The 22,411-nt window shown below is 39.4% G+C and overlaps 1 protein-coding gene across 1 annotated transcript in view; it reads right to left on the reverse strand.

Annotated features, from left to right (window-relative positions):
* The window catches only part of tspoap1 (TSPO associated protein 1), a 77,777-nt gene that overhangs the window by 10,955 nt on the left and 44,411 nt on the right, over positions 1-22,411 (reverse strand). The window contains exons 13-26 of the mRNA XM_088320416.1: positions 19,880-19,900; positions 17,863-18,043; positions 16,774-16,863; positions 16,137-16,342; positions 12,743-12,849; positions 12,553-12,662; positions 11,627-12,493; positions 6,889-6,915; positions 6,634-6,785; positions 6,087-6,557; positions 5,620-6,000; positions 2,827-2,979; positions 1,858-2,646; positions 745-844 (exon numbers count right to left, since the gene is read on the reverse strand). Coding sequence (XP_088176542.1) covers positions 745-844; positions 1,858-2,646; positions 2,827-2,979; positions 5,620-6,000; positions 6,087-6,557; positions 6,634-6,785; positions 6,889-6,915; positions 11,627-12,493; positions 12,553-12,662; positions 12,743-12,849; positions 16,137-16,342; positions 16,774-16,863; positions 17,863-18,043; positions 19,880-19,900 — 3,655 coding nt within the window. The remainder of the gene's footprint in view (positions 1-744; positions 845-1,857; positions 2,647-2,826; positions 2,980-5,619; positions 6,001-6,086; positions 6,558-6,633; positions 6,786-6,888; positions 6,916-11,626; positions 12,494-12,552; positions 12,663-12,742; positions 12,850-16,136; positions 16,343-16,773; positions 16,864-17,862; positions 18,044-19,879; positions 19,901-22,411) is intronic.

Consider the following 22,411-nt stretch of genomic DNA (forward strand, 5'->3'; position numbering starts at 1 on the left):
AATATGTAGTGTGGTTTTCAGAAAAAAATATATTTTGCTGTCACAGCTATGAAGCGTCAAAAAGTTCCTGACCCCTGGTGTAGCGCATTACAAAGGTTAGGCATAATGCTGGTGTGACCCAAGAACTTATGAGCATGTCTATCCTATTTGACGAAGTGAGACAAATTTGAAGAGCTGTAGTGAGACTTAAGCTGCTCTGAAGAGAGCCGTTCTCTATCTCATTATGGAGAATCAGGCCATCTGTGGCAGAACTATGGTTGGAGAACTTGCATTTTCACATCATTGCTGATTCATTCATAATAAATACAGCACATGTGCAAGAGCACATGTTTAAAATCGACATGCGCTTTAATGGGTTTCAAGTACATAAGGACACTCAGATACAAACAAGAAAAGAATATCTCCTTTCCCATAAAGAAAAGAGAACAAAGTTAGGAAGAGGAATAGAGGGGCTCCAACAAGTATCGCTAGTTATGTCAGCTAATCAATGTTACTATTTTAAGACTGTCACTTCCTCCTGTCATGACAAGCGACTTTAAGTTAAGCTGGTTCTAAGCTTAGCAGGTCCCCCACTTCTCCATTGCTGTCGACGCTCTTCCCTTGCAACACTCTTGCTAATCTGACTATCGGCATGTGGGAGGGAAACTGCGGCTTGTCAACTGTAAGCACAAGTGGGCGGGCAACACTTCAGCATTGTTGCTGCATCAAGAGTTTAGAAGAAGCGGAAAGGCAAACTTGGCTGACCTTTGAGAGGCCCGCTTTGGAGACCAATAAGTTTGGAGGACAGCTCGGTGTCCGAACTCCAAGATGCAGCCACTTCAGATCCTGTTGGTGGACTGGGCTCCTGCAGAACAGATAGAAACAGCAACAATTAACAATTTGTCTAGAGAAATCAGCATTTACAGAGGAAACAAAACAAAGGGTTTGACTGGGAAAAAAGGAAGGTTTTGGTGCTGAGATCTAAGCTGGTAGTTGTTTGATAACAGAGCAACAAGAAACTTGCTCAAGTCGAATATGAATGTTTGTTGTTTTTGTAAACCACCACACATAGCTATTAACCAATAGAATTTCATGCTTGCAAACAACCGTGGCGTTATGAGAAAGGTACTTAATAGTGAGGCAAAGCATCTGTAAACATAGTTAATGTGAATGTGTGAACCTGCCCAATTTCGTTGTCACAATATGTTAACCCATTTTGTAACAATGACAATAAAGGTCTATTCTATTCCATTTTATTCAGTCCAAACGTCTAAATTAACAAAGTAGATTCTAAAGAGGTTTACCAGCTATGTAGTGACCACTGCAAAGATGAGCATTCTGACCACACATAGCACGGTTTTGGGCGGATTATTTTTGTTTGCTACCATAAAACAATGCCTTGGCGTTTTGGACACACCTCAAAATATTACATCAGTGGTCAGTTTATCACTGGTCCAAATGTGTTTGCTGTCTCTAGCGGTCAATGGCAATGAATGACATGCAAAAACTGGCTGATAATGAGGCCTCGCCTCGACAAAGCATGTTTTTCAAGCAATGGTGAAAATAATACACCCAAAATGTATATGCCAATGCCTTTTCAAAACAGTGGAAGAAAGAATCAGGCATACTGGTGTTTGGAATGTACAGTCAAAAGCACAGCAATGTATGTGAGAGTTAATGAATATTTGATAAAAGTTACAGATAAGCTTGGGCCAATCTGCTACTTTTAACATAAACCCGTAAATATGAAAAGAGAAAAACTAATACGGATACAGGAACTGGTACAGGTAAGGGATGACTACTTTAAATGGTTGAAAGGGAAAGATCAAGATTGTTTGGGAAAGAGGGGGGCTGGGACGATGCTTGGGTCATGTTTACCACAGGCTTCGTCTTTCTCCCTTGCCGGGCAGTCAGCCCTGTGCGCTCCGTTCGGCCACCTTCGATCCACCACTCTGAAGTCATCTGGTCAAGCACTATCTCACCTGAAGCGCATGGGTCCGGTTCCTCATTGTCATCCGTGCCATACTCCACGTCAATCTCCAAAACTTGTCCGACAGGTGATTTTACTCTACGTACTGTTCTAGTGACTGGGCTGGGTCTTGGCGGGGGACGACTGTAGCCTGGGTTAGCTGCTGCGGCCGCAGCCCTCTGACTCCTGAGCAAGGCCTCCCTCCTAAGGCGGTCACCTAACCCTCGGAGTAGTACTCTTTCTTTGTTGGGCACAGGCTGGGGAGGACAACGGACAGGACCTCTTCCGCTAGCGGGATCCTCACATAAACGCACTTCTTTTTGTCCGGGATGATGGATAGAATCGACTGCATCGGAGTAGTGGACTCTGTGCTGTGTCTTGGGCTTGACAGGTAAGGTTCCTTGCCTTGTTAAAGGTTCTTTGGTGAAGGCTCTAGGATCTATATTGAAATGGTGGTGCTGTGGGCGATGGTGAAACGGTGAAGAATGATGATGGTGTTCAGGTTCTCTGGTTTGAAGGGGTCTGGGCCTTGATTGAATCTGTATATTGGGATTTAAAGGCTCTTTTAGACCGCTATCATTTTCCTCAGTCACCTCGGGGATACTGAACGGCTCCTTTCTGCCGGGTGGCTGGGGTGGTAATTTGAGAATTTGCTGGAGCGTGTCATCCTCACTGCCCGAGGGCTCGGATTTAGTTAACTATGATAATCAAAGTAAGGTCGCATTGTTGAGCAGGCAAGAAAAAAATGAGGCAGAAAGAGGAGGATTTAGTCATGCAAAATGATATGCAAGCAGATCACAATCAATCAGACCGCAGAAAGTCAGTTTGGCTTCAAAGTTTGAGCAAAGAAAGTAACAAGTTTGCATATTCCTACATACCCTGCTAGCTGTAACGGTGTACCCCCTGGTAGGCGCTTCTATAAGTTGGTCAGAATAAAGCTCTTCCTCTTCTTCTAAGATGTCTGACAAGTCTGAGCGGCTGTTGTCTGCGAGGTACTCACTGGGAGGCTCAATCAACATTGTGCCATAGCTCTGCAAAGAGACATTTCCAAATGATACAATTTTAAGTTAAAAAAACACATTAAATAATACAAGAATGGAAAATGATTTCATGTAATTCAAGGATGCTTTTTTAATTATCTGTGATTGTCTTTTGCTTGTACCAAAAATAATAGTGACATAATTACTTAGTATTATATTCATGATTACAGAAGAATACTTTTAACTATATTATTAAAATTGCAGCTTTTTCATCAAAGACACCACTGTTTTACCTTGTTCTGCAATCAAACTGTTTCTGAACAGGCACCTAAGTACAATATGCCTTATTCAAGGGTGTAACAAAAACCGAAGTGAGTTAAAAAAAAAAAAATCACTAGGCAAAATATATTTAAACTAACTGGCACATTTAATGTGATGTATGCAAATAATGAAGCATATGCTTTAAAATGCACTGTAACAAATCAATATCAAATCACTCCCCTACAGGAATCCAAGAAAATGGAGTATTCCAGCTTTTAAAATAAACCCCTTTTGGCTTGTTTCCACATCTAAGTGCAATGAGTTTGCAATATTCTTAAATGAAAAGATTTAGGGCATTAAACATTCAATAAATCCCACAACGCAGTTACCACTGCAGCCCTCCACACACCTAAAACTGACACATTTCACACCTGTGACTGAAAAAACAGTCAAGGAGACCGTCTCCAGTCTGAGTTCAGCCACATGTTGCCTCGATGATTTCTAAAATCTGTGCTGAGCAGTTTGTTACCACAACTCATTCATTTAGTGAACATTTCACTCCGGTCTGGAACATTTCCAAGGGCCTTGAAAACTGCTGTCATTAGGCCTCTCCTAAAAAAAGAGTAGTACTACACTACTATCGGCCCATATCAAACCTGCCGTTTTTAGGGAAAGTCATTGAGAGAGTTGTTTACCAACAGCTCAGTCATTTTCTTCTAATAAGCAACTGCTTTGATGATTTCCAGTCAGGCTTCAGGCCCCATCACAGCACTGAGACCGCTCTGATCAAGATGACTAACGACATCCGTCTGAACACTGATGCAGGTAAAGTCTCAGTCTTAGTCCTGCTGGATCTGAGTGCTGCATTTGACACAGTCGATCATGTGATCTTGTTGCAGAGGTTAGAGGACTGGGTAGGCATCTCTGGTCCTGCCCTGAAATGGTTCCAGTTCTACCTCAATGACAGGAAATATTTTGTTCAGATCGAAGACTATGTGTCAGACCAATTGGCAGTGACCTGTGGGGTCCCCAAGGGGTCCATCCTGGGACCCTCTTGTTCAATCTTTACATGCTGCCCCTGGGCCAGTTAATACGCAGTAATAACGTGTCCTACCATAACTATACAGATGACACTCAGATTTACATCTCGCTGACAGCAGGTGAACATGGGCCCGTGAACTCACTCTGTCACTGCCTCCAGCAGATCACTGTGTGGATGCGAAACAACTCACTCAAACTAAACTCAGACAAGACTGAAGTCATTGTCTTTGGCCCACAAAACCCCAGAGAAAGTGTCATCAGTCATCTGGAATCAGTTTAAAAGCAAAAAATTAGGTTAGAAATCTCGGGGTAATAATGGACTCAGACCTAAACTTAAACAGCCACATTAAATCCATAACATCATCAGCCTTTTACCATCTCAAAAACATTGCCAGAATCAAAGGTTTACTGTCTAAACCAGACTTAGAGAAACATATTCATGCATTCATCTATAGCAGGTTAGACTACTATAACGGCCTTCTGACTGGACTTTCTAAACGAGCTGTATGACAGCTGCAGAACATCCAGAATGCTGATGCTCGGGTCCTGACTAGAACCAGGAAGTACGACCTTTTTAGTCCTGTGCTCAGGTCTCTGCACTGGCTTCCTGTCGCTCAGAGGATAGACTTTAAAACAGCTCTGCTGGTGTATAAGTCTCTTCATGGTCTAGCACCAAAGTACATCTGTGACATGTTGGTCCCATATGAACCATCTCAGACCCTGAGAACCTCAGGGACAGGCCTTCTGCTGGTGCCCAGAACCAGGACTAAACAGGGTGAAGCTGCGTTTCAGTTCCATGCAGCTAAACTCTGGAATAGTCTTCCTGATGTCGTCAGACAGGCGTCTACTCTGACAATGTTTAAGTCCAGGCTGAAAACAACTCTATTCAACCGTGCATACAACTGAAAGGGTTCTATCTGCACTCTTCACTTTTACTTTATTTTAATTCATTGATTTTATTATGGTTTATCTGTGGTTTTAATGCATTTTAAAAACCACATTTTAAATTTTTAATGTCTTTTCTTCTATGTTTTAACTGTAATTGTGTGTTTTCAACCTGCCTCTTTGCCATTTCTGTAAAGCCTTTTGAATTGCCTTGTGTATGAATTGTGCTATACAAATAAACTTGCCTTGCCTTGTTTTCACAACCAACCGTATTGAATAATCTTGAAAGAGGTAGGTTGAAAGGTTAAAAGAGTGTATAACATTGACGGGACAATTTTTCATCACGTCTAGTACAGTTCAGGCCATCATGACACCATCTAATTTGTTGCAGCTGGTAAGTGTTGGACCAATATAGAAAAAATGGACGATTTCCTGCCACACACCTACTGACCTCTGATGAAGCTTGGGTGACATAGAGCAAAAAACAAGAAGAGGCCAACTGACCTGTGTTGCTTTTCTGTACAGCGGGTCCTTATCCTCTTGCAGGAACTCCTCAATTGATACAAGGCGTTTGTTCTCTTGTTCCTCCTCGGCTTCTGAGTCCAGTGGTGAAGTACTTGGGGGACGGAGCATTAATGAGTCCAAAGGGTTAAGGAGGTCTGTTATTGGGGCTTTAGGGGGAGTGGGGATGCGCTCCGGCGTTTCTAGTTTGGCACAGGGATCTTCAATAAACTCTGTAATAGATGGAAAAGGACGTATGGTTCCAGGGCTATCTGCATCTCTGTGTTGAGCCAACACAGCAGCTGGGGCCACTTCTGGTGTTTGTGCGGTTGCTAATTGAGGAGGTGCTCGAGAAGCTGACGAAGTGGGAGACGCGACATTTATCTGGAAAAAAAAGAATAAATGTAAACATTTAAAAAAAAGAAATGCCTTTAATTTTACCGAACAGAGGCTTGCAGGACAAGTATTACCCCTTGGGTGGTGGCTGATGGAGCAGATAACGTCACCTCGTACGCAGCCACGGGAACAGATGTAGGGTCGGCCCAAGCCTTTACAAAGGAGTCGGATGACAGTACGACCTTTGATTGTGTGATATGAGGACAGTTGGTGGTGGCTTTCATTGTGTGGCCAGAAACACATACATCTGAAGGTGATGGGCAGGACAGTTGGGAGGTTTTGGCAGCAGAGTTTCCCAAAGAAAGAAAGGAGGTCAGGTCTGTGGGACCTACGACATTGCATGCTAGAGATGACACTTTTGGGTTGATTACTGGGCCGGCCATGATAGCAGCGAGCTTGGAGGGCACATTGACTGGAAAGGAGTCACAAGACTCGCCGTGTGCAGACATGGTGCGAACAGTGAGCTCTTGAGCTGCCTGCAGGGAATGCATCTGGGAGGGTCCCAGAAGAGCACTGCCAGCAGTTGGAGAAGACACTTCCAGCACCTAAGATTGGAGAAGAACCATTTTTAGAATAAGAAAAAAAAACTTGCATCAATTCAGATTAAGTGGGTGATAAGACCTTTTTCTTGTCTGCATAAATAGCGTATCCCATGACACGGACTCCGTTTGAGGTTCCTGCAGAATTGATAGTAACTGGCAGCCAGCTGATGATGGCAATACCTGGTGAAGGACCATGATCCAACTGTACATCCAACGGTGCATCAGGGGGGCCTGCAGCACAAAAAAATCAGTGTTTCACAAACATAGAGTAAAGTAATGCGACAGCAACTACAATTTCAAAAAGAAGATTCACAAACTAATAGGCTATGTATACCTGTGTTCCCAGTCTGAGGGCATGAAACTTAAGCAAATTGGAGGTGATTATTTACTAAACTACATTCATAAATGCCACTTTTCCAAATTCTACTAAACAAAAAATTGTTCCCTAACAACAATGAAAAACTACATTGCTACTTCTACACTAATCCCCTAAAACCTCTAAAAATGCATTTTGAGGCTGTTTTTTATAGTTGCTCAGGCAAATTCAAGTAAAATACCTGGGGAAATTTTTCAAAAAAAGTATATCGATTAGCCCTACTGGTTTAAGGAAGGGAGAGCACACCCAAACAGACATGAAAGTATGCAATGAATGAGGATGATATAAGTATTGATACCGGTGAATAATGACTGGCACAAGCAACTATAATGATAGCCTAATCATGGCTGTTTTAAAATCAGGGCCTAGAAATCAAAAGTTAAAAGATGAGAAATTTCCCATTGATCTTTTTCTTTGGTGTGTTGAAAGTACTGTTTTTTCCGCACTATAAGGCGCACCTAAAAGCTGACCAAGCGCCTTATAATACAGTGCGCCTTATATATGGATCAATATTAAGTCGCAAAGTCTTGCAACTAAGGCAAGCAGCTGCCGACTAGATTTTCCCCCGAAGGCGAAGTAGTCCGCGGTGTATGCTGGGATTTATATACCAGCGTTTCATTTCCTAACTAATGAGTCAATCATCATTTGAATCAGTCACTATTGGCTAAAATTATTCGGAGGTAAAGGGGGCAGATCCTTTTTATCATTTACAGGCTCGCATAGGCTAAAGGGGCGAAACAAAGCCTGCAATTGGCCGAAAAAGATGAATGTGAATCACACGTTGGGTTGCACTACGGCATAGAGAAAACATTTTTTTACTATTTTGTATTTGTAAATATTTTACTCTCCTGGATTTACTACACTCACGGTTGTAAGAAGACCATGGTTACGTATCATTATTGAACGTGATGGCTGCAAGAGAACTTAGGTGAGCTATGCGGCTTTATATTTTCCCGGTATCTTGTTTTAGAACGATCTTGATGTTTCTGTGATGAGTCTATTTTTAAACTAAATTCAATTCAAAGTGTTTATTGTCATATGCACAGTAAAGAACCCCCTTTCCCTGCACAATAAAATTATTGCTTTGCTGTCCACACAGTTGCCAGCAAAAAATAAAATGGAAACTAAGAAATGTTTGGCATTTCTTGAATCCCAAGACTTTAACCTTCTGAATGATATTTGGAACGATGCATTTGAGTGATTGGTGACATCGTACAGACACTGTTTCCGTGCATGTCTGAGACACGTATTTGCTTCTTTGCAAGCTTTTCGAATGTTAAGGGGGGTAATAAGTTTGACTGAACTATCTGACTGTTTTGGCGACGTTCCCATTGTAGCGCCTTATAATCCGGTGCGCCTTATGTATGGAAAATATAGGACCAAAAACTATTTTTTGGGGGTGCGCCCTATAACCCGATGCGCCTTGTAGTGCGGAAAATACGGTACTTGCGATACCTGTATTTGGCATTAGTGACTACAAGATTTGAGGATCACATACCTTAGACTGAGTTATTTAAAATTTATTGCTTTGCATTTTAAAGGAAAAGCTATTTTAAATCTAAGTACTGTATTTGTCACAGTATTAGTTGTAGTTTTTTTTAATAGTCTGGCGGGGAGGGGGAGGGCGTTTGGGGTGGGCTTGCGACTTATACTCCAGTGAGACTTATATGTAAAATTATTTACACATTATTATCGTATATAATTTCACATGTTATGTTCACAATAAAACCGCAAGAGAGCGCTCTAGGCCTGTGTTGATAATTTCAACCTTGCCGTCTCGTGCCGAAAAATGGCCCCCTGCACGTAATTCCCCTACCTCGCATACATCACTCGTGCAAACGCCACTCAAATGACTTTGTATCTCATTTTATGGCGAAATGCAATGGAACAGTAAAGCACAGATCATTTGCACTTTGCATAGAAATCCCTTTTGAGCAAGTCAATAATATTTACTTTGGCAAAATGACACCACCTTTTTTTACCAATCGGGACACAAATGTTCAAAAGACCAAGTAAATATTTTAAACCTGCTCAAAGGGTTTCATACACAAGGTAAAAATCCTCAGTGCTTTACTGTTCTATTACAATTCTCCCAAAATCATGTCTTTTCAGTGACGTATGCGCTACTGACGTATGCGCGCTCCTGCAAGGGGGACATTTCATGCGAGGGACATTTTTCGGCACTACACAGGTAAATTATAACTGAAGCAAAACAGCAATGAAAAGAAAAAAAAAACATTCTGCAAATTACAAAATGCAAATAGTGTAAAAGTGCAGCCAAAAAGCAGCGGTGACGAGACTGACATAGGCGACGTAGAAGCCAAGTGACAGATCGCCTACTGTGACAGTGACACAGAGGATGAAAATGTCGTTGGATTTAGTGATTTGGAGTGAAACTGATAGTTTGGTAAGCATGTTCTTTATGCTAGAGTTATCTGAATAACAGTTAATATGTTATGTCGGTGATGAAACTAGCAGGCATGTCAATCATGTAACATTTGTATACGTACAAATGTATTTTGATTGTTGTGCTCTTTTATTTTAAATTGTCATTTAAATTGATGACATGTGTGTTTTTGATGTCCGATTTTATCGGCTAAATTCCCCCCCAAAATGCAACATATTTACCGTTGCGGCATATGTTTTTTCCTTCTTGTTTATCCGTGTTTTGGTTGGTGCGACATATATCCAGAAACAACTTATAGTTTCAGAAAATATGCTACCACTAAGAAACCAATGATCACGATCAGTTAACCCCTTAACGTTCTTGTAGAATTTGACTAAAACCCCAGTCCAACACCCATAGTGAATTAAATGCTGTTTTGGAACTGTTTGGAGAATTTGGACGATTTTGGTCTCTTTTGAAAGGAAACACTTTAATGTTTTGTCCCAAACTGAAATAATCCCTACAAGTGCTACTAACAGTAATCCAAGTTGGAACACACAAAAATAGAAGGTTTTTGTTTTCGTTTGAATTATTTTTTGCTATCACATGTCTCCAAGAGTGTAGCATATGCATCTTAGCTGGAAAACAGCTGGGACAATAGCATGAAGCCTTCCCTGGTCCCAGGTCAAATTTGACCACAATCTGAAAAACTAAACGTTGTATTTTATACATTTTTCTAAAAGTATGTCAAAGCGTTTCCATAAGTGAACATTTGGAGACGACCTTTTTATAGCCCTAAAACTTTGCAACCATATATTTTACATTGGCCAATTTTAAGACATTGTGAAAGATTTATAAATTATTCCAGAAGTTAATCCATGATTGTGTACACTTGCTTGGATGATCGAGCGTAAAAATGGATCCGGGGTTGCATTTACGCACGCTTATTTTTGGCCCTGTTTTCAATACAGCCCATAAAATAAAGTTTGGAATTTCTTTGGCTAACCAATGTGTCAATCAACATTTAAATCGGTCACTATTGGCTAAAGATTTTTGAAGCTGAAGTTGGTTATGACATTTGTTTTAATACAGGGCCTCATTGGTTGTCACATGCGAAAGACCGTGAAAAAAATCTTACAATTGGCCGAGCGTGATGTCATTCAAAAGGTCATAGACTAACGGCCATAATGAAAATCATCTGACAAGACTCTTTATTTTTAAAGGAGAGTTATGGAGCCAAACAAACTGATTACAAGGATCGTCAACTGATACAGAAATGCTTTAAGGCGGATTTCCGGCATTATCTTGTGTTTTGGAGTAAATATTTGATAAGAATAGATTCACTGGACTCTCGTGGATGTAACCGGACCATCTTTGCGTGGAATCCTGTCATGAGTAGAATTTCACAGCACTTTTGGGTGAGTTTTACCAGATTTACAGTTCTCGGGTAACTTGTTTCAGACTGATTGTGATGTTTCTTTGATTAGTATACCGACGCTCCCCTACTTACGACCATTCGACTTACAAAAAATTGTAGATATGATCATTTTTTTCAGGATGTCAAAAAATATCCGCACAATGCTGTATGTTAGATTTTGTATTGTGTGCACCTTTTCCGGACAACAGGACAGTACTATAGTGCTTAGGGTGGCGCTGTGAGAGGTCACCCAGCATCCACCCAGGGGGAAAAAAAATCAGTTTCCTCTTTCAACTTTGTGTGTAAAAATTCTATACTGTATGTCCAGCGTGCTAAGAACTTTGACATTTTTATTGTTTAATATCTCGTGCATCCATTCAATAAGGTTGGTGTAAAGTGTAAAGAAAATTAAAGTGGATTAAGAAAGCTTGATGCGGTTAAAAAAATGGTTGGATCGCTTTTTTTTTGGGCCACTCTCTAACAGAGAGGAGCAAGTCGCCTAACCCCTAAAGCTTATCTTGCAAAAGTAAGTTAAACTTAACTTTATTTATCTTTATAGAGCACGTTATAAAATGTTTATGTTTTAGTACAAAACAATACAAGTTACTTATACAAGCCTTAAACATATTTATATATAACTTAAACATACATTCCATACAAAATATAGCACTGAAGCAACTTACGAACAAATTCAACTCACGAACGAGTAGGGCAGCGTCTGTTTTTGAAATGGTCATCATATCTTGAACACCAAGAGTTTAACCATTTCAATAATATTTGGCATGACGTATTTCAGTGACTGGTGACATTGTGAAAACCCGACCTTGTTTACCAACACTCTGACGGCCCGCAATCTTAGAAAATCGTTAAAAAGAGAAATGATCAATCCTGACCTGCCAAAAGTGTGCTGAAGTTGATGCTGGCACTTTTACGTTCACGTCTTTCCACAGGTAACTCCCAAGGTGTGCGGTGCGGCCTCGCCTCCACTCTGACGGCATATTGCAGGCTGGGTAAAAGGTTACTGAGGCACAGCGAATAACAGCCAGCCTTCACCAGCTCTTTCTCCTGCTCATTCAAGTACACAATGTGCACATAGTTGCTGTTGCTGGGGAGCCAGGACAGGTTGGCAGAGGTGGCAGTGACCTGGTCCACACGTAGTTGTGTGGGGGCCACGCAAACATCCCTACCAATGAGCATACTGCAGCGCAGTTGGTCCGAGAGGCCCTTATCTGTCAGGCTTTGCACAGATACACGATAGGCCTTGAGGTTGATGTCCAGTCGCTCCAGCACTGCTTTGGTCTGGGCACCGAAGGGCACATTGAGCCGGAGCTCCTGGTCCACGTACACGTTATAACTCCACACATTGCCCCACCCAGCTGGCACCAATGGTGGGTCCCAGCTGATGATGATGCTCTTGGCAAGCTGTTTAATGAGGGTGAGCTTTCTTGGGTAAGGCACAGTGTCCACTCCCACCTCCTCCAGATCCAAGTCCAGGCCATTGGTGAGGGGGGCTGAGACAGCCAAGGCCGAATTGGAAGAGGCTGAGGCAGGGCCGGAGACAGAAGAGGCCTCTGTCCTATCTGCGGCGCGGACACTTGTGTGGAGGTGATGCTGGTGGCTGGCACTGTGCAAACTGCTGTCTAGCAAAGAGTTGTGGGTAACATCACCAGTCTCTGCTGGATTACCAATGACATCGTCGTCTGATACGCGTTCCACAAAATTAGAGGGGACCATCCCTCTTCTTCCATCTACTAACTCGCCTAAAAAAAGAAATAACAATGAGGTAACAGAAAAATGAAATTGTGTTGATTACACTTGCCTTCATAGAAACCATCATCATCCATGCCTCCGTATACATAGATATATTCTCCAGCAGTGAGTGGTAACTCCATTTCAGGGTTATCATTGGGGCCGTCATAAGGATTATAGCTGTTGAATGTGTATTCACCAGTGTTTTAGATATTCATATGACTCCTTTTACGACTTTTCAAATAGTAAATTTTACAAACCTGTATCGTGCAATAAAAACCTGCAACTTTGATGCTCCTCTGATGGAATTGTAAGGTGCAGGTGCCACATCAATGTCAAGCTCCTCAACCTCACTGGCTGTGTCCACCTGAAAACATGACAAAAAAGAGTGAAGCTGAAAAACTCCAAAAATAAATAAATCACTTATGTAATAAGCGTTTTGATATTTATAAAACACAGAGAGTACGAATTTCTGGTCATCATATTGGATTATACAGAGAGGGATCTATTTATAGTTTTCCGGTAAAGCATTTTTACAACTATCATATGACCCACATAATCCAGTGGGTGATGGATTACTTTACTAAACATGAGCTTTATTGAATTGAAGGGAGACGAGCAGACTGTATGATAAGACCTATGACCTAACCTGTCTGTCAGATATCTTACAGTGGGCACATGAGCACAAGATAAGAGAGCGGCAAGCTGGATAATAAAGCCTCTTTCTACACTTTCTATGACACGATAGACAGTAATATACGGTATAACAAGAGCCTATATATCCACTTAAAAATATTATAAAATCTCCATATTAGGATAGGGTGTTGACATAGAAGATGAAAAGTTGTTTCTAAAGATTTAAATTTTGTCCAGTTGTACTAGGACTGAAGTATTATTTCAATTCCAATTTTTTTTAACATACCGTGAGTAAACACAATGGACGGTGTCTTTGAGTACAAAACAAAACACATTTCTAAATACAAACCATTATTATGTTTTTGATTATTATTATTATTGATTTATGTATTTAAAAAAAATAGTTTGAATTGATGGATTAGTTGTTGGCTATATCTTTACCAAAGACAACACAAAACTTCTGCTCTTACCCTAAGTGGCTTGGGCCTTTAATCAGTGGCTATTAATTTAATGTTAATGATGTCCCCACCAGCGGCACGGCGACTGAGTGGTTAGCGCACCCCTGCGACCCTATTGAGGATAAGCAGTGCAGAAAATGGATGGATGGATGAATGATACCCCACCAAAATCAGAGTATTCAAAATCCTCACCATTTACAATGCTTTCAAAATAAAGGTGTTTTCCTGAACTATTTACATATATCAATCATTACTAGGGCAGCAACGACAAATCAATAAAATCGATTAAAATCGACGATTAAAAGCGTTGGCAACAAGAACCTAATCGATTCGTTGTACCATTTATGTGTCACTCAACACTTTGCGAAGAAATTGACGTTACATGAAGCGCGAGTCAGCAAGCATAACAGAGCGAGGTAGAGTACGAACTAAGGAGCTATTTTCAAAGGCTAAGGTCAATTTAACTCACGAAACATGACGGACACGGAGAAAAGAGTTCGACTGAAGTCCGCAAAAGTGTAGGAGCCCTCAACACTTCACAAAACAAATAAGTGTGTTACTTGCAAGCTTTCCGAAAGTGAAACGGCACGGGAGCACCACGGTGGTGAGGTTGCAAACCAAACCAGAACATGGAGTCACCGACGAGGATGAAGGGAGCTCAGTCGAAGTGTAAGTCCCTACATTATTTGTTTTTATTTGTTTGTTATTTGCGTTTTAAAGGGTGGAAACGTAACCTTCGTCTCTGGTAGCTAGCTGATGTAAGCAGCGTTTAATTGTGTTTGATATAAAAGTCACATTCAAGTCAAGTCACATTTATTTATATAGCCCTTAATCACAAAAATGTCTCAGAGGACTGCACAGGATTACAATTACAAAATTACACAATTACCTGATCTTAAAACACCCCAAAAAACTCCGAGTGATCAAGGGAGGAAACATAACGTCAGTCTTTGGTCGCTTACTTGATGTGCTTGCGTCTGCCTGATCGCTTAATAGTGACTGTGTGTGTGTGTGTGTGTGTGAGCGAGATACTTTTTTTTCAGTTAAATGGAAAAATCCAGTTTGTTTTGGTACAGTGCAAAAAAAAACAGTACCAACCACTAATTAAATAAAGGGAACAACAAATTATTTGCACCAAACACAATGGAAAAAAAATCAGCTGAACAATAAAATATTATCATAAACATGTGCCCAAAGGGAGTAGGCTTAAGCCGTGTTTAATTGTGCTTTATACAAAAGCTCAACTTGCACACAATGGTTTCATTTTCTGGCAAAGTCTGAGTGATTATTGTGTCCTCGTAAATTGTGCCATAATAATATTCATACTATACATCCTTATCTCAATCAAAATCAGCTAACAATGACAAGCTTAATGATGAGAAAGAGACATCATGAACGACACAGCAAGCAACTCTCATCCTTGAGATCCTTATTGATATGCTCACATTTTTGCATTGTAATTCAAAGTTCTCAAAGAAGGAAAAGCGAATGAGTTAGTGAGCAAAGTTTGTAGGGGTTATTTTTTTTTGCCTGTTAATGTTGATAATCATGTTCCTAGGTTTTCACATTTCCATTTTTTCACTGTTTAAAAGACTATCGTATATATTTGTACGTGTATACCATTGATTTGTATGTATTTTTGTTTATAGATCAGTTATTTGACAAACACTTGAAATGTTAATGTTGATACGTGTCACTGGGTTTTCAGATTCACAATGATTTGTTGTTCCAAAAGCCCTGTTCTCTTAAACAACAAAGATGACTTTTTTTCACAGATTATTAAAAAAAAGTATACATTTGCAGGTGTATAGCATACATTTGTATGTATTTTGTTCGTTATTTGACGAAACACAATTTTTTTTAATTAATATTATAGAATATACTGTTTTGAGAACTATTTTCTTATTTGTCCACAACATTTTAAAATTTGAATAAAGAAGAGGAAATTAGTCATGTGTTTTTCTTATTCCATTCACTGATTAATCAAAAGAATAATCGCCAGATTAACTGAGAATTAAAATAATCATTAGTGGCAGCCCTAAAAATTACTGTTAATTTATTATTGCAAGGGTGCTAACTTTAATGTTTTTCTTTTTTTTTTAAATCCTACATAACCACAAGAGGACCGTTACTTTACCCAAATTAAGAACCCTTAGTTAGTACATCCAACCTGAGGGCATTAAAGTGTGGTATGCTGGGAGCACAGCAGCAAACAGGAAAAACATACAGAGAGAAATTAACACAGCCCAGATAATCATCAGCTGCTCTCTTCCCAGTTTAGAGGACATTGCCGGCTTGCAATACCACGGCAGAACCATAACACTTCATCATTTAACTTAGGCCTAAACACTTAATTGGAAATATATTTTCCTACTTATCCTGACACTTTTCTCTTTTTTCTCTTTAAAGTATTACATGTTACCCTGGTAGTGCCATGTGGAATCGCATTACATACAATGATTTACAACTTTGATATCATTCAGAATAAACACAATTTTATTTAATCATCTGTAAAGTGTGCTAATGATGAAACAAACACTAAAAACACATTTTCTACTACCTCATGTTTTGGACTCGACTTGTGTGGACTAAGGTGGGTCTCTGACTTTGGGGTGAGGTTGGTTGTCTCAGATTTGCTGGAGGAAGAAGCTGACTTGCTAATGCTAATTGTGGGAAGCTCTCGATGCTTGGTGAGCGGCGAGCGCTCCACCCTGGAAAGCCCAGCAGCGTGGGGGGTGGTCCCCAAACGTAGGGCAGCAGCCACATCTAACAGAAAGAGATGAAGAGACAACGGTAATAGATCATAAACAAAAGAAAAATTTCTCTCAGGCTCAGCTCTGTTGGATCTATGAGCGACAAGATGGGCGTGGTCACTTGTCAGCATGCAGAGGGTTTAAGGTTGAACCTAGTTGATTAAAGAGTGGAGAGAAATCCTGCCTCCATCTGTCTGTAGTCAGAGGTCACACTACCTTGTGGTAGCATGTGTCACACCAGAATCACTAAGGGGCTTAACTAATTCCAGAGACAGTTTTTCACCTGGGTTCTCGAGTACAGCCACATGCAAATTCTGTTGTTGGACGGTGTGAGTGAGATGAATCGTTAACACATGGCATGCATTTAGTGAAAACTGCCGACACATGTTATGGGTAAGGGACCAGAAAAAAAAAATACTGTACGAGTGCCGACAAGATCATTACCCTCAGGGCAGGAGAGAGTGTCACCTCCCTCAAGACTCCAGAAATCTATTTCACTCAGAGACTCCATATCCCATGAGCCATCAGTGCAGTCTAAAACAAACGGACAGTTAAAAAGATTGATGCATGGGCAGAATGTGAAACGCTAGCTTTGCCCAGAAATCGACTGTTTATTGTCAGCCACATGGTATAAAAATGGCATCAGGTGTGTCAGGAGCACATTTTTGATTCACAGACAGGACTAAACCCAAGCTTTGAGTATAAAAAGGACAATAATATGTTAAACTAAAGACACCTTAAATAGTATGGACATGGATTTACATTCCAGGCAGGAGAAGCCTTTCACTGTGATGACACAGTTCATATTAATTGAAAAGGGAAAACAAAACTGCAGTGTTGAATTAAATTTACTAAAACCAGAATTTCAAATGCCATATTCAGGAACTTGTAACTGTTTTTTTGAGTTAGAACCATATTCCTTATGTTTACACTTTGCTCTGTGCGATTGCTCAAGTCTCAGTGACTGACTAAAACAAACTTATATACGATATATCATATACTGTAGATGAAAGGGATCTGTTGTATTGAGAAAGTAGGGGAGAAATCTAATCTAAAATGTATTTAATTCAAACGCAGATTTCATAATACCGATTTGATAATTCAATTTTTTTTTTTTTTCGAACAATGCTCAATGTTACTAAAAAGAAGGTAACACAAGGAGACGGCATGATTACATACATGGATCAATTTCTTGGAACTTTGTGCAACAACGTATTCAAACTATTAAATTCATTAATATGTAATTTGAAGGGTGTGTTTAAAATAATGGATATAATTGAAGAAAGCAATGGTAATCTATTTCATCAATAGTTTTACTTTTGATCAGTGTGCATTAAAAATCAATTATCAGAATGAAACATTTCACAATGTTGGATTTTTAAAACATTTTAATTATTTGCACCACACTCGTTTAATTATTGTAAAACACTTATGGGAATTTAAATGAACTGTGCACTTTTTAATAGCCCTGGACAGCACATAGTAGAAATAAATATAAACTACTTTAAACAATAATACAACTTGGTCCTTTACCTCGCTCTGCAGACAAGCCCAATCCATTTGTCAGAACAGAGAGGCTGGGGTGGTTTAGAAGGCAAGCACCAGCAGGCTCGGTATTGGAGGCCTGTAGTCGAAACTTCTCCAATTCGCAGGACAGCAAGCCAAACTGTTCACTCTGGTTTCTACACTTCTCTTCCAGATCGCGCACCTTCGACTGCACAGAATCATTGGTGATTTGGTCAACATTCATGTCAGTCAAAAGAAGGTTTCGCGATGATCAGTGAGGCACGCAGATGCTGACCTATTTATTACCCTGAGTTGCAAGTTATGTATGTGATTTGGATGATAAAACATAATTAAATAGATGAAGAAAACAAAGCTAAGGGACATTGTTGTTTGAACAAGTACTGTAGTGAAAGGTGTATCCAATAAGATTCCATCAATAGTTGTCTTACAGATTCTCAGCTTTGAAATACAGCAATTATTGCCATCAGAATTGTATTAGTGTTCTGGATTTAGTTTGCAGTCTAGTTTACAGATGATTGTTCAAAGGATTAGTTAAACAAGAAATAGCTTGAGCTATACAAATAGTAGTGTAGTGGTGCAACGGATCATCAATGTTTATTACAATTGTCACAAAAAGTGATGATAGTGAGCGGAGAAAAAGCTATAGTGTCATTTAAATAAAAAAATGTGGGTGCATTTTGGCTTCTTTTCAATCATGGAAAGAAGTTTGTGGATAAAACCGTGACTTTGTGTCAGCACCATGTTTATGTTCATAAATTTTCATGAAAAGGGAAAACTAAAACTTGTTGCCAATCCATCCCAAACCTCAACTGTTGCACTTACAACAAACGTGTGAATGTCCGGAAAAACAGAGAGCTAAGTAACAAAAAAAAACAATGGACTAGGGGATTTTGACAAATGTTAAAATCAAAATATGCTTCATCTTTTGAATCTTTTACAGAACAGTTTTACAAGACGTAATTATCAGAGGTGCTTCTCCAGCTCGTAAGCGGAAGTGAGCATCTTAGCTTTTTCTTGTGGTAGCAATCAAAAATGCCGTCCTCAAACACAGCCGTTTGTGATCGTAACACTTCGCTTTGCTAAGGTCTTCATATCAAGAGCTTTCGGTCCTACCTTTTTAAATAAAACGTGTCTAAAGCCACATGTGGTTGGCCATTTTATTAGGAACAGGCTTTAAATACTTTTGCGTGTGTTTTTGGTACAAATCTCATGATTACATTATGTTCGCAAACATGAAACATAACAGTTTATTCACATGTTCTTAGTTTAAGTTATATTAATACATTTTCATCTAAAAAGCAGTTAACATAATAGAACTGTAATGTTTTCTTTTCCTTCTTTTTTTCACTTATCCGATTAGTGACTAATCAAAAACACCTATTCAAACTGTGATCTGTGATTTTCCGATCCATTGCACTTCTAACAAATACTTGAAGCAAATTGTTAAAACTTGGGGCATGCTATTTTATCACATTAAGTATTGTCACTAAAATCACAATGATAATGTGGAATGTGAAAGTAGTCAATGGGGTCAATGGCCAGCTGAGCAATTTACCATCCTGTACATTATTCTATATTAAAATGCATTCATTTTTACAAGAAACAGTTACTTGAAGCACCAAAATGAGCTATGGTGCTCTGGCCTGGCTTGCGGTAAGGGTTTCCTGAGTGCATTTTCAGCAGGAGTGCCTGAACATTTCCTGTCTGCAACACCTACATTTTTTGTACATAAGCAATTCTAACAGAGATGCAATGTTTTAATACCATGAGACTTTTTGCAAACGGCTTCTTCCATAAAGGCATACATTTAAAAAGCTTATTCAGAGACCAAATTGTGTGACTTTTAAAACCCACATAATTAAAAGGGATGAACCAAAAATATTGCTCTACCATCAAATAAAAGAAACAATACAAAGGGAACATGGGTTTTGTGATTCTAGCTACAGGGGCAAGGAAGAATTTTTGATAAGGGAAGATTAATATTGGAGCTCACAGGCTCAAGCAGGTTAAAGGTCAACGGTACCTGCATGCAGTCCAGTGTACTCTGGTTAGCACAGATTTAAGAAAAGAGATAAAAAATGATTCAAAAACATGCTTGTAAAAAAAACATGGTAGCCACACTGTCAGAAAGAACATTTGGTCAGGATGCAGTATCAGTGGAATGTCTCTTATCTGTTAAGTGTACAATTTATTCTTACAAGATGAAAGACAAAAGAATCTGTCAAACAGACTTCGTATTAATGCCTTTGATTCAAACACACAAACAGAATGTTAGGCAAAATGGAAAACAAAAACAGGAAGCTATAGTCTACCAGCTCCCTCAGTACATCGAGCTGAATAAACTCCTAAAAATGAAATGCAAAAACCTTTAAAACAATGAATACTTTATGTTGTCTATAAATGACATATTCATTAAGTGGTGCATAGTGATATAAAAAGTTTGGCCACTGCTGATCATTCTCAAGGTGTTCCTTTAAAATTAAATCATTGGTTGTTCGGATTAGCAATATCAGTTAGATATATCAAGTATCAGTGTTGTCACACACTGCTACCCGTGCCAATGTCGTCTCATCTCTAACGAGCGAGATGAAAAACAACAGCTTACACATGATGAAGTTGCTGTATCTGAGTCAGACCAGGGGCCTTTTCCTGCTACTGGTAACTATGAAAACCAGTACTATCAGTTTCATGAGGGGGAGCAAATTCCTACCCCCAAAACTGGCCTACAGACGGATGGCTGCTGCCAGGCTGTACTTGTCCAAGACACACCACAGGAAGTGGTGCCCCAACCACTCAAGTGTGTAAGGCATCTGTGAACCATGACATCATATAGCAGACTAACACAGTGGTATTTGAGAAGTGAAATTAAGTTAATAGATTTACATAAAGTGTAAAATCCTAACTTAAACAAAAGTGTCAGGTGAATACATTCGGGCACTCTAATTAAAAAATGACATTAACATTGCAGAAATAAACTACCTTTAAACACTTCTTATAGCTCCTAATGTGGATCTGGATTGTGGTTGAAGGTATTTTTGAACATTTGTCTTAAAAAAAAGTCTCCAGTTCTGCCAGGTTTGATAGTTACCAGGCATGGACAGCGGGCTTTATATCACACTAAATATTTTCAACAATATTCATGACTAGAGATTGAGATGGCCATTTCACAATGTTGAACTTCTTCCTCTGTATGAATGACTTGGTAAAACTTGAGCAGTGTTTGGAATCGGTGTCTTGTTGAAGTATCCAGCTGCAGCGAGACTTTAACTGTCGCTTAATGTTGAACGTGGTCTGTAAGTGTCTGCTGATACTGACTGGAATTCATGTATTCCTCAACTTAAACAATATTACCAATAGCTGCAATGACCGCTCAGCCCCACAACATGATGCAAAAAACACCAAATTTGACTGTTGGTAGCAAGTCTTTCTCTTCGAATGCTGTGTTCAGATCCAAGCATGCATCTTGTCGGTTTTATGTCCAAATACAATTTTAGTTTCATCAGCCCCCAGTCCCTCATTCCAAAATGAAGCTGGTGTGTCCAAATGTGCTTTAGTATCCCACAAGCAGACTGATTAAACTAAAATCGAGTTAAGAAGTTATTTCTGCTACAGGTTCTGCAAAACATGAAACAAAAAACAATGTCATTTTTTGTTGGGTGCCCAACTTAAAGCACAGGCCTATTTTTGTTAAAATAACTATTGCAAAATTTCTGTTAATCCTATAAACTTAATTTCTGGAGTTCGCCTCCTTTTGTGGGTGTGTCTTTTTTCACTCCTCAAATCCATGCGCATTATCTAGTGGTTTCATGCGGTGATGTTCAATCAGGGTAGGCAGCAATGTTCCCTGTAATTTTCCACGGGTCTGAGCGTTCACACAAAGTCGCTGGGCAACGCTTGAAACAACAGTGAACAACGGCAATCCCAAGTGTGGCAACTAAATCATTATCAAACATTACATTTTGGTGAGTTGACGCATAATACTAACATTTTTGGGGGCTTATTTATTCGGTTGCACGATACAGAACTGTATTTAATCACATTTTTTTAGTGGAAGTACAATGTTGGCAACAAGATTGACTTGGTATAATTGGAAATTATTTGAATGCAACACAAACTTTTTCTTCTTTTTACCCTGTTTTTTTTCTATATATTTTTTTTAATTCTTTAAAAAAAATCTAATTGTGTTTATTTTTTCCTAACTGTTACTTTTTTCTTTTTGTTCTCTATTTACCTTTTTCTTTTGTTTCTTTCTTTTCTATTTTACTGTTTTTTTCTGAATTGTTCCTTTTTTTTTCTCTTCCTTTTGTTTCTTTTTTCTCAGCTTTTCACAACTTTTTCATTTTGTTATTTTTTTGGGTTCAATTCCTCCCTTTCCTTTAAGTCATTTTGTGCACAATTTTACATAATATTTGGTCGTGTAGGGATTAAAGAAGCAAAAACAACCTAGAGAGCCGTTTGGGACCCGAAAGAGCCGGTTCTCTTTAGTGAGCCGAGCCGAAGAAGCTGGTTCTCGAAAAACTCTACTGACTTTACTTTTCAACTTCGTTCGACATTG

The sequence above is a fragment of the Urocampus carinirostris genome, chromosome 17 (assembly GCF_059441175.1).
Source record: "Urocampus carinirostris isolate Australia breed hairy pipefish chromosome 17, RoL_Ucar_1.0, whole genome shotgun sequence".
Taxonomy (NCBI): domain Eukaryota; kingdom Metazoa; phylum Chordata; class Actinopteri; order Syngnathiformes; family Syngnathidae; genus Urocampus; species Urocampus carinirostris.